The following is a 15,677-nucleotide window of genomic DNA, read 5'->3' on the forward strand; positions in this document are numbered from 1 at the left end:
TGTAATCCATCCTCCGCCGGGGCAACCCTGTTTGACAAAACACGCGCTCCTCGACATTCACCGGGCCTTCTACTTCCATGGCGACGAATCCAAACCATAGATCAACGGCGCTCTTTTCAAACCACTTTGCCGCGGAAACCCTTCAATTTCAACACATTTATCCTTATTTTACGTAGTTTGTAAATCCCACGCAGCTTTTAAAGAAGCCCCGACTAGCTGTTGACTCGAGGAGTGGCACCGTAATGGGTAATGTGGCGTTATGCTGACGTTTATTAAAGCTAATAGCCGCTACACAAACTGTTTACCAGTAGCTAGCTCAATGTCTCCTCAGAGACCGAGGTATAGCAAAACCAGCTAATTGTGTTTTGCTCATACATGCTAGTTTTATTAATTTGAAAAATTAGCAATAAAGCTATGTAATATATCCCCTTGCCTTCTCTGAAGTTCTACTTTATAAATGAATTCGTGGGGGTTTTAAGCACTAGTTAGCGAACTGCAAGCAATACAAAAATGAACAGCAACGCAGAGAGGAAATTTGTCAATCTGCGGAAACGTCTGGATCAGCTGGGCTACAGACAAACTCTCGGAATAGAGTCGCTGCCGCTAGTGGAGAAACTCTTCAGGTGAAGGACCCCTCTGCACCTGCTAAGTCATTATTAACCTCCACCAACAAATCACAGGTTTTTAAAAGTGCTACCTCCTACTCCATCATCCCCTCTTTTTTGCAGCGACTTGGTCCACACAACGGAGAGCCTTCGCAATGCCAAACTGTCAGCAGGAAAGACTGAGAAAGAGAGCCGAAATGTTGATGCTCTGCTGGGGCCTTACAAGGCAGAAAACGCCAGACTGGTCAAGGAAAACAACAGCATGCATCTTGAGCTCTTGAAACTGAGGGAGGAGAAAGATCATTTCTGTAGAGGTAAGGATTGAGTCCTCCTTTAACAAAAAAAAAAAAATCCTTTTAGAACCTTTAGATTTTAAAGTGTGCTCACAATCTTCTCTTTCTAGAGCTTAAATTACAAATCAGGAAGCTGGACAATGAGACATCTGATCTCAAGTTTCTAAACAATCAGTATGTGCATAAGGTGCGCAGCTTGGAGAAGGACAGCAGGGCTAAAGCTGAGCGGATCCAACAGCTGCAGGAGAAGAACATGCAAGCCGTTGTGCAGACGCCAGGTAACCTGTGGCTGCATTAAAGAAGGGATATTTGACATTCATACGCACACTTAAATCTCTTTTCATTCCTTCGTAGGTGGGAAAATGCGCAGTATTCCTTTCAGACGACAGAGAATGCAGATTGATGAGCTTGCACCTCCTTCATATACATCAGCCTATCCTGTCCCACAGCCCGATGATCCGTATGTAGCTGACCTACTGCAACTAGCTGATGGAAGGTTTGCTTTTAAGCTATTAAGAGTCATGCTATTTTTACTTTGTAAAGTAGTTTCCTTGATGGTAATTGCATCAATTCCCCTCAGCTCATGATAACATTGATTTGTAGGATCCATGAACTGCAGGAAGACATTGCCAACCTCAAACTAGACTTGGAAGATTCCCAAGAAACTATAAAACAACTCAGCATTCAGGTGAGGGAAAACTAATTTATGTGTCTAGGGCTGCAAGTAATGATTATATTAGTTATCAATTATTCTGACAGTTAATCGATTATTGAAGCCTTTTTTATACAATATTACAATTACTTTGAAAGGTGCAATAAATTAATTCAATTCTTTTTTTCTTTTTTTTAAATAAGGAAATAAACATTTTATTGTCGGCTTGACCATTTGCAGCAAAGAATGCATTTGCAGTAAAAAAATTTTTTTTTTACTAACATTCATTGTGAAAAATGTAGAACTATTGTCGCAATAAATTTCAGTTATTGATGGTAAAAGGTGAGGGGTTTTTTTCTTCTTTTTCAATTTTATTTTTCCATAATCTTTATCATTATCACAATAGTAGCACAAAATATTGCGATAAAATTCTAAGTCAATATTGACCACGCCCACTAAAAACATCAGCCCTTTCTGCTTGACCAAACATTAATACTGCGAACAGTAATCCGTTTTTTTTTTTTTGTTTTTTTTTTGACTAGCTGACTAATTTGTTAGCAAAAGGCGCTTAATGGTGATGGTTCCTTTTTTAAATAGGAGTTTGAACTATTCCACTTGAGTGATTTTTATCTCATATTTGCAGACAAAGATTTTCTTTTTAACTTGCATGTGAAATGTACAAATATGTATAGACATTTTGTACAGACAAGTGTGCCTAGCTTAATTACTTCTCAGTTTTGTTCTTTCAACAAATTACCTTTTCTGCATATTCCACTTAACGACTAAAAGATTTTTAAATTAGTTGACGATTACATTATAGCAATCGATTCATCCAAGCCCTAATTGTTTGGCCGCGTAGAAATTTGTTTAAATCTATTGAGGCGTTTCTTTGAAAGGTGGACGAAAGGGATACGGAGGTGGAGCGTCTGAACCGCTTACTTCACGGAGGGCGGCCTTATGACGCCATTTCCCTAGAAGCCCAAAACGTCAGCAACGAAAAACTGATCGCTCATCTCAACCTCCAGGCAAGTTGAGCTGTCAATACCGATTTTAAAATACAAAATTTGCAGAAAACGATTGTGATATTGGTAGATTCTTTGTGACCGTGGTCTGCTCTGTGTTTTATAGATCGAGTACTTACAGGAGGCCAACAGTGCCCTCCAGGACAAGATAGAGGGACTGCAACAAACGAAGAAGGACGCCTCCACAGAGGTGGCGAACCTCTCCTTAAAGAACCTGGAGCTGTGTGAGGAGCTGACGCAGATAGATCACCTGGCGCAGTGCATGGAGATGGACAAGGAGCGCGTGTTGGAAAATGTTGATATAGAGCTACAAAAAGCAAAAGTAAGAAAATGTGTAAGATGGAAATGTGAAATTAACTATAAATACCTCTTGTAAATGTATTTATTTTTTTGCTCTGTAGAAAGAAATTCAAAGGAAAGAGAAAATCATTGAAGACCTTGAGGATATTGTCACACAGACAAGAAGGGTTTGTATATTAGATGTTATACAGATGATTTATTTGTTTTTTGCCTATTTTCTAACAATATAAACGATTCAACATAACGTACGAATCCAGGAGCAATCCGAAGCAGAGTTTGAAAGAAACCGCTTCAGTAATCAGCTGGTGGAGCTGAAGGAGCAGAACGAAAAGATGGAGGCACTGGTGAACTTCCTGGAGGACGACAAGACCAGGCTGCAGAGGAAAGTGGAGATGATGATGGCGGCCGGTAGGTTTGCTGTGCGCGTCCCCGTCGCCGAGACCTGCGTCATGTTTTTGTAACGGCCGTGACTTGACATGCGTTTACCTAGAGAAAGACCTGGTGCTGGAGTTGGAGGCTTTCCGTACCAAGCACGGCGTCTGTGGCAGGGAGCGTTCCCCATCTCGTCTGGACGCCTTCGTCAGGAGTCTCGAGGAGGAGAGGGATTTCTACCGCCAAGAGTCTGAGCGGTACAAGAGAGCCAGAGGAGCCAGCGGGCCGGGCTCGAGTCCCAGCCGCAGTCCAGAGAGAGGCAGGAGTCCGAAAGGCAAAGTGAGCAAGGTTGCTGCTAACAACTTTATTCTGATTTATTTATCAACAGGTTTTACCCAATTGATCCTTAATCTGAAAGACTGCTTTTCCTCTGAAACTGAAAACATGGCTTTTATCCCATACTAATGTAAGGTAAACTTATTTTACCAAGGTAAACTAGAATTTAAACAAAGGTGTATAACTCATTAAAATATGAAATAATGCTACAAATGCAAAAATCTGAAGGAAATATTTAAAGAATGAAAAAAATTTAATTAGAATTAGAATTACCCAATTTATTTATACTTCCTAAATGTCACATAACACTAAGAGCAGAGTTTCCTTGTTGGATGCTTTTCAGTATCATGCTTGTGTTTCTTTGTTGAACCTCGCAAAACCTCGGTGAGACGTAACCTAACTTGAAGCAACTAAGATCTTGAGACTTTGTTGATTTTTTTAAAACTATGGGCAAAAAAACCCCACTGAGAACCTTTCTCAATCGAATGTTTGAAATATAAACTGGAACTAAAAAGGCCAATGACTGAGGCCAGACTCAGAAGGCCCCTGCAGACCGAAGCCTGTGGGTTTGGATAAAAGCTGTTACTTTTGTTGGAAAAACAAGATCTTTCAAAATCGATGCCAAACGTCTCTTCACAATCTGCCGTTTCTCAGGGAAGTGTTCCAGACCCAGAACTGATCTTTGTAATCAAAGAAAAGAATGAGCTCAAGGCCGCTCTGATGGACTTTGAGAGGCAGATGGAGGACATTCAGAACAACGTTCAAGTCCTCAGTAATGAGAGAGACCACTTCAAGACCCTTTTTAAGCAGGTACGTTTTCAATACACATCAGAAAATGTAAATTTAAAAAACAAAACAAAAATTATGCTGCATAATTTTCACTTATTCTGGCTCTTTCAGGCTCAAGACGACCTAATGTCGGCCCGCAGAGCAGATCTGTCGGCTGAATGCAGAATGCAGGAGGAGGTGAGACGAGAGGAGATGAAGTTTGACCAGATGACCTCTGAACGGGACTCGCTGATGGAGAGGTTAAAGGTAAACTTTATCTGATCAGTTGGTTTCTTTTAAAAAGTAATTAACTGATTTAAAAAAAAAAAAAAAACGTCCACTTGTTTACTCGCTTATATGGTCACTGCTATCAATCTGCAGGATGCCCAGATGTCAGTGCTCACCGACAGAGAGCGAGACGAGAGGAGGATTCTCGAGTTGGAGAATACTGTCAGGAATGTGAGTGATCATTAATCTGATAGTTTCTCTATCGGATGCGTTATGTTTCTGTCGTAACTGGAGTGCTTTTGGGGTGCAGCTGGAGCGGGAGAGGTTGGACCTGCGGGCTCAAGTGTGCCTGTTGAAAGAGGACAAGGAGGCTGTGGAGGAAGAGCTGAAGGTTCGCTCCATTGCTTCGGTCCAAGCCGCGGAAGAAGTGGCACAGAGATTGGCCGAGGCCAACAGTCTGAGGTACGACATGCCGGTTTCCTGTTTGGATCAGCTACTGTAGCACCGCTGTTAATCTGCTGTTGAGGAAAATATCGCATTTTTATGAAAACGTATTACCAATTGTCTACAGTATGTTTTTGTTTTTTTCACTGATACAATTTATGATATTCAATTTTTGAGGACCATATCCCATAAAGCTCAGAGGCAGGAGTCACCGATTGAGGTGCTAATTTTGAATTCTACAGAAAATGAAGTAATTCAATGAAGACCTTCATTTATGCATCAAACCAGCTGTCCATTGTCTTTGTCTGATTTCTTGCATTTCTTTTAAACTGAAGACAAAATGTTTCAGAATTAGGATTGGGATTTTATTATAGATTTTATCATTTATCGCAATACATTTCTTACAGGGATTCTGATTCAAATTGTGAAAAAATCCAATTAATTTTTAAAACCCTCAAACTGTCTGCATTGTTGGAATTGGTAGTTTTACTATTGATAAATATCAATACATTTGAAAGTATTAAAGGCAGTTATGGTTTAATTTAGTGTTTATGTGACTAGTGTCCTGAAGTAGTGCATTCCAACTGGGAATGTTTTCAAGAGCAGTATTTGTGTTTGTGGGGCTGTAATTACTGTGACACACAGCTATCTAAAAAAAAACAATTACTGGTAAATGGTTTTTATCGTCACTTTTAAAACTTTAAGTCCATGTCGCCCACCACTAATCAGAATGCCTGTGTTGTTTGATGCGTTCATGGACCAAGAATGGTGCCGGTCCTTAGTTTTGATACATTTAATGAATAGGGGGGAAAAACAGTTTGAATCAGAGCCAATCAAGAGAACATTTTATGATTTTTGATCTGTCGTTTGGTGCATCTTAGCTTGATCCGTCAAATTCATTTCCAAAGTTATTATAATTGTGTTGAGACAAGAAAGATTTGTAATTTCACGTGTCTTGTGGTGTATGTAGACTGGTGCAGGAGCAGATGGAGCAGTCACTGTCTGACATCCAGCGAAGACTCTCAGTGAAGATAAACGAACTGCATGTGGCCCACGAGCAGATCGGAGAACTTCGAGAGAGATTAGGTGATTGTGCTGAGCCGCCAGATGTTGCAAACCTTCAAAACTGTTTTTTTTTTTTCTTTTTTTGATGTAGCAGCGTAAAAGTTGGCTTTTTTGTCCTCTTCCTGTTAGGGGAGCTGAGTCAGCAGAGTTCCAAATGGAATGAGGAAGTGGAAACTCTCCAGAAGTCGATCTGTGTCCTGGACAGAGAGAAAGATATCCTACAGGACGAGGTGGATCAAAAGACGGAGAAGCTGGTTGCTCTCCAGGATGAAATGTCCCAGAAGGTACCAACAAGTTCATCAGCACTTTCTGTTTACAAGGATTTTGTCAAAGAAACACAATTGTCAGATAAAGCTTGTTTGTTTGTTGTTCATGTGTGCATCAAGAAATTATATAGGATGTTCAAATGTCAACATCTAAGCTAGTGCAGTGTTGGAACAACATGCGTCATGGCTGCTCTTGCATCATAATTAGCTCAAAAAATGGAGTGTCAGCAGTTTTTGAGGCGGATGTTCTCGACACTCTAAAAATAAAAAGCTCTTGCTGAGTTTAGTTTATAAAAATAAGAGAAGTATTCTCTGGGTTGAATTCATAAAAATTCCAAATATAAATGATACTTTGTGGTGGAAAAACTGTTTCCATCCTCACTCATTCGATGCAAACAATCAAACCAACTTCAACCCATCTGTGCTTTTTGTTGTTGTTTTTTTCCTTAATTGCAGCAAGAGGCTGACTTGACCAGGAAAAAGTAATAATAAATAATAACGCTGTTATAAACTATCAAACATTTCAAAGCTGAAATCGAGGTTAAATGACCTTAATCGGTGATTTACTGTTGTGTTATATAATATTATGTGAGTTTGTGGTTTTTCTTTCTGTAATCATCTGGAATAAATACTGTAATGTGTAAATGTCTCAGTGGGTTCTGGTGAGAACTAATGACGAGCAATCCTTTGGCTTTTTCCAGGAAAAAACCCTCAAAGACGTGAGACTCACTGTCAGAAATATGGACAATTCCCTAGCGTGAGTACCGCTTTTAACTGAGCCGTATTTCGGCAGCGGAAGCCGTTGCGATAAGCCGCTACCCTTTTCTCAACGGCGAAATTGATGCGATTTCTGTCTTCCGTTCAGTCAGCTGCAAGGAGCGCTGAAGAGTCGAGAACGGGAGATCGGCAGTCTGAGGAGGCAGCTGGATTCGTCTCAGGAGGAGCTGCCTGCTCTCCAGAGAGACAAAGAAGTCCTGCTGAGAGAAAACAGGAGGCTGCAGGACGACCTGGCCACTATGACCAGGGAGAACCAAGTAGATGGAGATTTTAAACCCCGCTTTTGTTTTTTGTTGTTAGAAAGTCGAACACAAACCAAAGAAATGTCTCCCTGTCCAGGTTGTACATTTAGAAATGGAGGAGGCTTTGCACGAGAAGGACGAGTTGAATTCCAGGGTCCAGTCGTACATTTCTGAAGTGTCCAGAATAGAGAAACTGATGGTCACAAAGGTAAGGCCACACTCTCGTTTCTGTAGCTTTGGCTTGTTCTGCTAGTTTTTGTCATCTGTGGAAACACTTTCTGTTGTTTAACCGGTGATCGCCAGGAACAGGAGAACAGGGACTTGCTGGAGCGCTTCAGGATGGCCCACTCCGGGATGCAGGAATGGGAGCAGAAACTGCACCAGGCAGAAGGCCTCAATAACTCCATCCGCCTGGAGCTGCTCTCCTTGGACACAGAGCGTAGGCAGCTCCAGGAGACCGTCGGACTAAAAGACAAAGAGATCCAACAGGTGAAGCATTAAAAGAAAAAAAATGTGCTCCAAGCAGGTATACAAACAATTAATCCATTTAAGATTAATTTGAGTGCTGCACATTTTCACCTATATTATTGTTTTCGTCTTTTATTTTTCTATCCAGCAACCTAAAAGGCTCCAGTTCCATTTTACAAATATGTCTAAGTTTAATAATGTGAGAAAACCACAATTTTATTTGTTCAGACATTTAATATAGCCGGTAAAAAAAAAAAAAAACTCAAGTTTTTAAGAAAATGTCCGCTTACCAACTGATCGATACATAAATTTTAGATTAACTCAATAATCGATAACTGGCATCTCTACCTCCAAGCATATATTTAAAGGGGTTTTTTCTCTTTTTTTTTTTTTTTAGATCAATATCGGTGTAATAAACTGAAGTGATCAGTATCCTAACGTGGCTTCTCCCTCCTTCTGGCTCTCTCAGCACATGCAGGCGCTGCAAGCTTATGAAGCCCAGGTGTCCTCCCTGACCCGTAGGATGTCCCAGCTAGAGGAGGACCTGTACAAAACCCAGGAGGAGAAGGCGGCACTCGTTTCTGATCTGACTTCTGTCAGGGAACTCTGTGTCAAACTAGACTCTGGAAAGGAATTCGCTGCACGACATTTGACCTCCAAGAACATGGAGCTAGAGAGGGTGAATAAGACTTTGTGTGTGTTTTTTTTTTTATTTTATTATTATTCCATCTACCGTAATATCGCAGAGAACTTGTTGCATTCTTTGTGATGTTTTTTTTTTTTTTTTTTTTTTTGTTCTCCTGCAATCAGATCACCGGACAACTGGAGGATCTTCGATCAGAGATTGAGGTCCTGAAGAGGCAACTAGCCAGTGAGAGGCTGACGGTGCGCAACCTCGAGACACTGCTGTCCACCAATCGGCAGAAAGAGTTCCAGAAGCACCTGGGTGCCAGCGAAAGGGAGTCCGAGCTGAGAGCCCTGCGCGACAAGCTCGCTCTGGCTGACAGCAAAAAGTAAAAGACAAATCCAGTCCACTTTACTGGTTTTTGAGCTCAATAAAGTATTTTTTTTAATAAAAAAAAAAAAAGAATGCTGAATGTTTATTTCGTATGTGCATAAAGCGCAGAGAACACCAGAGATGTGTCCCACCTCCGTGGGAAAGTGTCTCAGATGCAGACAGAGATGGACGTGCTGAAAAGACAGCTGACCACAGAGCGCTTTGAACGGTGAGTTTATTTATATTGAGGGGAAAAAACTTTCACTGTCGCATCACCTGCTGACACTTGTAAATATAGAAGCCATTATAAAAAAAAAAAAAGAACTCCAACACAGCCTGGAAAAGTTTGGAATTTTGAGTATTTTTCAGGTTTCAGGAAATCATCATCTATGTTGATCTATCCTGGTTTTCAATCCATTATTTTTAGCAATTGTAGCTGTTCATCCATCCAGTAAATCAATACGTCTCTCAAGTCGACCTTATCCATCTGCCTTTGAAGCAATCGGTCCATCCATCACTTTTTTACCTTTCTGACCAGTTTCTTTTTTTTGTCCTGACCACTGCAAGAACATCTGAAGTACAGTTATAGCGAACCTCCTTACTAATACTTTAAAAATGACAAAAAAGGGCAGAACACTGAAAATTTGATCCTGGAAAATGTGGAATTTTAATAGGAAATGTGTAGAAACTCTGGGTGTTTAAAAAGATTATTTGTAAAACTTTTAGGTAATTAGCCTTACGTGCCACTTTCACTTTGAAGGAGGGGAAATGTAGAAAAGCATTAATGTTGTATTTGGAGAAGTACGTTGTTTAGATTTTGACCTCACTGACAAATCCCTGTTTACAGTGAGGCAGCAGAAGTCCTGCTGTTGCTTCTACAAGCTGAAGAATATTTATTGGCGAGGATTGGAGTTTGATTATTTCATGCAGAAAAATTCTACATTCAGTATAAAAGCTCATTTAACTTGTAGATGCATAAAGTGGATCATCTTGGGTGATTTTGATGCAACTCCACAAGTCTTAAGATGTGTGGCATTGTCCCTCTCTCCTCAGTGAAAGAGCGGTTCAGGAGATGCGTAGGCAGGGTTTGTCATTTTCGCCTCTCCAGAGCTCATCCAGCGGCTCTCACCACACCTCTGCAGAACGCTCCGTCCTCCGAAGTCATGAACACTCAGACAAGTACGGTTTGGTCAGGATCATAAACATTTTTTTTGACATAGTCTATTGTTTCAAACTGCAAATGACACATTTTTATTATGTTTAAACCCTAAATGCTGAAACCCTTTTTTCCCCTCCCTTTCTCCCTTTTAGGAGTGTTAGCTTCAAGGATTAACGGCTAACGACAAATGAAGTTGCAGTGAGTCAGATAAACACTTGAAGTTTAAGTCTGGACATGAAGTATGAAGGCTTCCACAGATCTTGGCATGAAGTAGCCTGCAGCATACCTCAGTGGTGCTAAAGTTTACTTAATCAAACAATGTCTCAGGACATGGGGAGGGGTGGAAGCTGCTGTGAAACTTTTTTTTTTTTCTATTCTAACTCGACTTGCACGCCGTTGGCATCAGGTACATTCGCAGATCAAACGTGTCTAAAAATGAAATGCATTCCAAACCTCAAGCACTTAAGTATTGAAATGTTGAGTTTTGTGGATTATACTTAATATTGTTTTTTTTATATATATATATTTTAATAAATTATTTGTAAAATAAAGGGATTCACAAATCAAAACAAGAAATGGTGTACGTAATAAAAAAAAAAATTCTCAGTTTCATTAGATGGTAAACAGTTTAATGCTCCAAGAGGAGGGGAGGGACATCGCTGTCCAAGATTAGAACATTAGATTGGCTTACAAGTACAAAAGTTCTGTAATTTAGTTTTTGGCAGAGAGTTGGTAACACAACATGCACCAAAATTTATTTTAAAACAGAACTGGGTGCAAATAAATCTGAACTTTTAGTTGTTTTTTTTTCCTAATCTACACATGTTCAAAGTTGAACAAAATGCATCCCGAAATATTTGGTCAAATGTCTCTTAGCAAGCTGCACCTTGGTAACGGGGTACTTATAGCCATCAAGATGGTTCTGGCATAGTTCTGGTCCTCTTATCAGAAATGGTAGAATGATTTTGAAGGGTACTGGTACATGGCACAAATTAGATGGATTATTGATGAAAGGTGAACTACCTTTAAACTTCTCAAATCAACGAATAGTTTGAAACTTAAGATACAAGTTTCTGACAGTACAATAATCCAACCTCAGCCCTACTGAGAGTTTTCAGATGACGCTAATGTCAGGTTTATGCCAGAAAACCACTTTAACACTCCATGTTAGAAGAATGGTCAGATATTTCACCACAGCTAGTTGATTTCAAGCAGCTAGCTAATTAGCGGGCTGGTGAAAATATATTACATTTGTTTGTTTAATTTGTCTTTGAAGTTGAATGTTGCTTCATCATTCCAACCTGACAAGAATAACAGTTCAGACAAATTAAAATAACTAAATTACTAAGATCCATGCCAGTAATGAACTCAAGCTGACACAGTTGTGACCTATTTACTGTAACAGTTCATACAGGTTTCAATGACCTTTTTGAAGCTTTAGTGGTTGGTGTGACATCAGCTGTACATGTTTAACATCTCTCAAAATAATTGTTTTTTTTTTCCTTAGGAATAAAAATAATACAAAATGAGTTTCTATACATATATATAAACATTTAAAAACCAGAAAAAGGACTACGTATTAATGCCGGCAGTGCTCAGTGGTTGTGTTTGGGAGGGGGTAAGCAAACAGAGAGAAGTCTAAAATGTACTTCGGCAGGAGTTCCCTGAGTAGCTTCTGCGGCAAAGTGCACAAGTAATAGTGTAACGTTTGTGTGGTGACGGGTTTGTACCACGTTTGCCTCTCTGGGAAGTGAACAAAAGGCGGCGCGCCGATGCGCTGCAGCACGTACTCCGAGTCCCTTCCAAGCTGCTCGTACGAGCCTATGAAGTTATAAGAAACGGCGCAGGGCTGGCACAAGTTGTAAATGGGCATCCAGTGCTCATTCATGCGCTCCACGTCCTCGTCTAACAAGTAACGTACAAACTCTCCGAAGGTCACATCGTCTCCCGTCACGGACGGATCCTTGGCACGGCCCTTCCTGTAGCGCTTCACGATCTCCGCTCCGTACTTCTTCTGGTAGGATTCGATCTCTCCGAACTTGTTCCTGTAGGCGGAAAGCAGCCGCTCCATGGGCTCGCGCACGAACATGAACTTGAAGTAGTGCTTGAGGCGGTAGCGGATTTCCTCGGGCTTCAGGGAAGACAAAAACAGCAAGTCGCTGCGGTGATCCATCTTGATGTTGACGTCCACGCTCTCCAAGACTCCGCTCAGGACCTTCAGGACTCTCTTCCAGTTGGAGCAGGCCACTTTGGGGACGTAGCAGTAGAGGAAGCGGTACTCGTCGTTTACCAGGATGTGCTGCAGCACCGTCTTCCTCTGCAGGGGACTCAGGGACCAGACGCTGTGGGGCATGTTCTTCTGGCTGCACATGGTCCTGATGGTGCGGTTGCGGATCTCCTGGAGGATCTACATGCGAAGGAAAAACCACCGGTGAAATAAATTTAAATGTTGAACCACTACTCATACCCGTAGAACTTTTTCTGATTCATGCAACGTCAAATGTAGGCTATGTCTATTTTTGGGTTTTTAGGTAATTGTGAAAGTCAAGTGGATATACCGTTTAAAAAAAAATAAAATTGAACATCTCAAAAGTGTGCTATATTCAGCCAGTCTGTAAGAACTTTGTATATTTAACAAAAAACACCTTTTGCTCAAATTACAGCTGCAGATCAGTTTTTTGATCTGCAAAGATCAAAAGACTGAAACTTTGCTAAACAGCTCGAGCTCAGTCAGACTGGTTTTCAAGTCTTGCCACAAAATTCCCAGTTGGATTCATGTCTAGACTGTGACTGGGCCGTACTAACACATGGATGTTTTGACATAAATCATTCCTTTGTAGCTCTAGTTGCATGTTTGAGATGAACCTCCAACCCCAGTCTCAAATCATTTGCTGCCTTGTAAGATTATCTTCCAGGATTACCTTGTGTTTACCTCTTTCCATCTTATCAACTTCAAACTGATGTTCTAGCTGAAGAAAAGCATCCCCACCACCATGTTTCACTACAGGGATGAGGGTCTTAAAGGTTTTCTGTCACGGTGGTTTGCATACAGGCGTAAAGAAAACAATCAGCGATTTCTCTGCTGTTCCCTTTACATGGCTTGTGGCAAACTTATGACATTGTTTAAACGGTGGCTTTTGCGAGCCATTTTTCCATTAAAAAACAGATTTTTAAAGTCCACAATGAATAGTTTCCGCGTTGACTATTTTTAAACATTGTTTTCTGAGAGAAGATGAATAGAGAGCTGAACTGACTGGATAGAAATGAATGGTACACTTTTTAGAGTTTAGCATGTTGTAAATCTGAGGTACATTTAATTTCCCTTTTTGGAGAGTGTTTTTGAATTTGAAATGTGTGTACAAGTTTAAGGGCTTTACTTGGTGACACAAAAAGCTGTTTAAAGCAAAATGTAAAACCGGGAGGGAAAAAAGTCTTTTCAGTTAACTTTTTGTTTTTGACAGTTTTGTAAATAAAATAAAGTAACTAAAACTCGAATGCTGGAAGGAGATGATCGATAAAGGTAAACGCTCGAAGTACCTGGGAGTCCACGTCCGCGCCGTCTGCACCGTGTTTTCGGGTCTCACCGATGAGCTCCAGCCGCCTTGCGCTGCCCCGGGGAGAAGGTGTCTCCACGCTGTTCAGCATTCCTTTCTCTATCATGAGCAGCAGGCCTCCGGAGGCTACGATCACCAGGAAGGTTAGCACCGAGGGCAGCAGGGCGGAGCTGCGGCGGACAGAGCCCGGGCTCCCCGCGATCCTGAAGTTTATAACGGAGCCGCTCCGCACGCCGTCGCTCCTTCTCTTCCCGTAGTCCTGTCTGCGTGGAAGCATCATGACCGCGTCCTGCTCGTCTCTCCGGTGTTCGCCAGCTTTTTTTTTTTTTTTTTTTTAACTTTTAAATGCTGGCAGTTCTGTGTGGAAGTTTCCACTCGGTACCTACCACGTACCCATTCTAAGGCTCGAAGTAAGTTTCCAAGCGCGTTTTGCCAAAATCCTGTGCGGACTATCACAATAAAATCCCGGAAAAGTATTCACATAAACGGTGGAGGACCCACTCTAAATATACTCTACACTGGGTGGAGTACATCTCATCTCAGTCCTCTCTGCAAGTTTTCTCTCGTAGATGACTTTTAACACATCTACACGTAAATAATTTCAAAATAAAACCCTCAAAAATGGTCGCTAACCTGAAAAGCGAACCATATTAAACAAACAGAAAATATTAAACAAACAGAAAATGTCAGTGTATTTATAACATGTGTTTACTGCCAGGAATGTTTTTATTTGAGCAGCGAGTCAACAGCAGACCACCACTGTAAACAATGTGGTCCGCACAATTCCTCCTCAGAAATGTCCAGCTGGGATTCTGGGAAAGGTAGTTTCCCAGCTGGTCATAACACAGCTTGTCATCCCACGTTTCAGTTTAAGTTTCACCCTACGGCTCAGTTCCCGTCTCAACACCCTAAGAAGTTTAGGCAAGAAACATGTGATTTGTATTTTAGTCATTAATTCCTAACATTTCAGAGGAATGCTGCTGATTTTTCATTCATAATGAACCAGACTTGCTCTTTACATCCAAATCCAGATTCAGCTTACCGCAATAAAAAAATATGTAAAATTATTAAATTATTCAGGTTTTCTAAGGGTAACAACATAAATCTATCGCATAATCTAAGTAGTTTTCTTTAAGTATTCCTATTGCCTAAAATAATTGCATTGTAACGTAATGACTTGGGGTGGGTTTTTTTTTTTGTTTGTTTGTTTTACAGCCAGACACATTTATTCTGGATCAAATTCTTGAGATGAAACACCTGCTGTACTGATGTACAGGTGGGGAAGGGCAACTTTCAAATTGCCTAAGAACAAGCGGATAATTTCTCTGGCTTCTCGTGAAAAAGACTAGTGTCCATAAAAACTGAAAATTTTAGCTTGTGCTACCTTATACCTTTAAATGTCACGCCAAGCTGCAATGACATTTAAAGTTTTCTGCTTCATGTGAGTCAGAATGACGGCCCCCATGCAAGCTGAAACCAATATCCCCTGATTGCCACTTTTCTTAATTCACGCCAACTTCTACACAGGTGAATAACTTATTTTCACTTAACATGAAAATATGTTTTCTGGAACAACTAAAAGTGTAAGAATTTTATTGAAAACTGATAATCTTGTATCTTCCACTGTTGCCCTCTTTTGTGTTTTGCGGCCATAATATGCAATTTAAGGACTGATGTTTTGGAACATGACACAAAATTTTGAAATGTTTAATTGGGATAAATCTGCTCATTTTTTTGAGATCCAAAATTATTTGAACACCAAAGACAACATTTGCACCATATGATTTTTGACATATTTCCAAGATGAGGTCTTCCCTCACAACCACACAGAGTGTAGCTTTCAGAGTTGATTATATATTTTCCCTATCGGATTGTGGCTTCATTCACCTCCTCGTTTCTTTAATGACTCCGAGGAAGCACGCGCCTTCACCGTACACCGCGCTCGCATCGTGACGCTCGGCTCGGCGCCGCGCCGCCGCCACCGCTCGCTGCGCTCTGCTCTCGCTGCCACACCCTCCCTTTCTCCATCTCCGTCTGGCACGCGGGCAGCTGTGTGGGGAGCGTCTCTCGGTGCGTGCGTCTTGCCTGTCGTGCACCCGCAGCATCAGCAACACAAAAGGGCTCGGAGC

At 41.0% G+C, this 15,677-nt stretch overlaps 2 protein-coding genes across 4 annotated transcripts in view; one reads left to right on the top strand and one right to left on the bottom strand.

Moving 5' to 3' along the window:
• Positions 1-51: 51 nt before the first annotated feature.
• Positions 52-15,677, top strand: part of cep135 (centrosomal protein 135) — a 29,678-nt gene continuing 14,052 nt past the window's right edge. Inside the window, exons 1-25 of one of the 3 annotated variants that reach the window (XM_008407437.2) lie at positions 52-623; positions 729-919; positions 1,009-1,176; positions 1,253-1,394; positions 1,502-1,586; positions 2,447-2,575; positions 2,679-2,894; positions 2,974-3,039; positions 3,130-3,280; positions 3,363-3,592; positions 4,235-4,390; positions 4,481-4,615; positions 4,730-4,807; positions 4,887-5,038; positions 5,991-6,106; positions 6,215-6,369; positions 7,053-7,108; positions 7,217-7,385; positions 7,468-7,578; positions 7,674-7,859; positions 8,308-8,517; positions 8,649-8,851; positions 8,960-9,064; positions 9,889-10,014; positions 10,147-10,192. In XM_008407437.2, coding sequence (XP_008405659.1) covers positions 511-623; positions 729-919; positions 1,009-1,176; positions 1,253-1,394; positions 1,502-1,586; positions 2,447-2,575; positions 2,679-2,894; positions 2,974-3,039; positions 3,130-3,280; positions 3,363-3,592; positions 4,235-4,390; positions 4,481-4,615; positions 4,730-4,807; positions 4,887-5,038; positions 5,991-6,106; positions 6,215-6,369; positions 7,053-7,108; positions 7,217-7,385; positions 7,468-7,578; positions 7,674-7,859; positions 8,308-8,517; positions 8,649-8,851; positions 8,960-9,064; positions 9,889-10,014; positions 10,147-10,168 — 3,471 coding nt within the window. In that variant the 5' untranslated portion in view covers positions 52-510 and the 3' untranslated portion in view covers positions 10,169-10,192. Of the gene's footprint in view, positions 624-728; positions 920-1,008; positions 1,177-1,252; positions 1,395-1,501; positions 1,587-2,446; positions 2,576-2,678; positions 2,895-2,973; positions 3,040-3,129; positions 3,281-3,362; positions 3,593-4,234; positions 4,391-4,480; positions 4,616-4,729; positions 4,808-4,886; positions 5,039-5,990; positions 6,107-6,214; positions 6,370-7,052; positions 7,109-7,216; positions 7,386-7,467; positions 7,579-7,673; positions 7,860-8,307; positions 8,518-8,648; positions 8,852-8,959; positions 9,065-9,888; positions 10,100-10,146; positions 10,193-15,677 lie in introns of those variants that run through there. The other 2 variants (XM_008407438.2, XM_008407435.2) reach the window with 2 other exon arrangements.
• Positions 10,270-14,193, bottom strand: chst14 (carbohydrate (N-acetylgalactosamine 4-0) sulfotransferase 14). Its single transcript, XM_008407439.2, has 2 exons — positions 13,532-14,193; positions 10,270-12,401 (listed from the first exon to the last, which is right to left on the bottom strand). The coding sequence occupies exons 1-2, from the start codon at positions 13,826-13,828 to the stop codon at positions 11,574-11,576; spliced, it is 1,125 nt and encodes a 374-aa protein (XP_008405661.1). The 5' UTR covers positions 13,829-14,193; the 3' UTR covers positions 10,270-11,573.

This window comes from Poecilia reticulata, linkage group LG4, assembly GCF_000633615.1.
Source record: "Poecilia reticulata strain Guanapo linkage group LG4, Guppy_female_1.0+MT, whole genome shotgun sequence".
Classification (NCBI taxonomy): domain Eukaryota; kingdom Metazoa; phylum Chordata; class Actinopteri; order Cyprinodontiformes; family Poeciliidae; genus Poecilia; species Poecilia reticulata.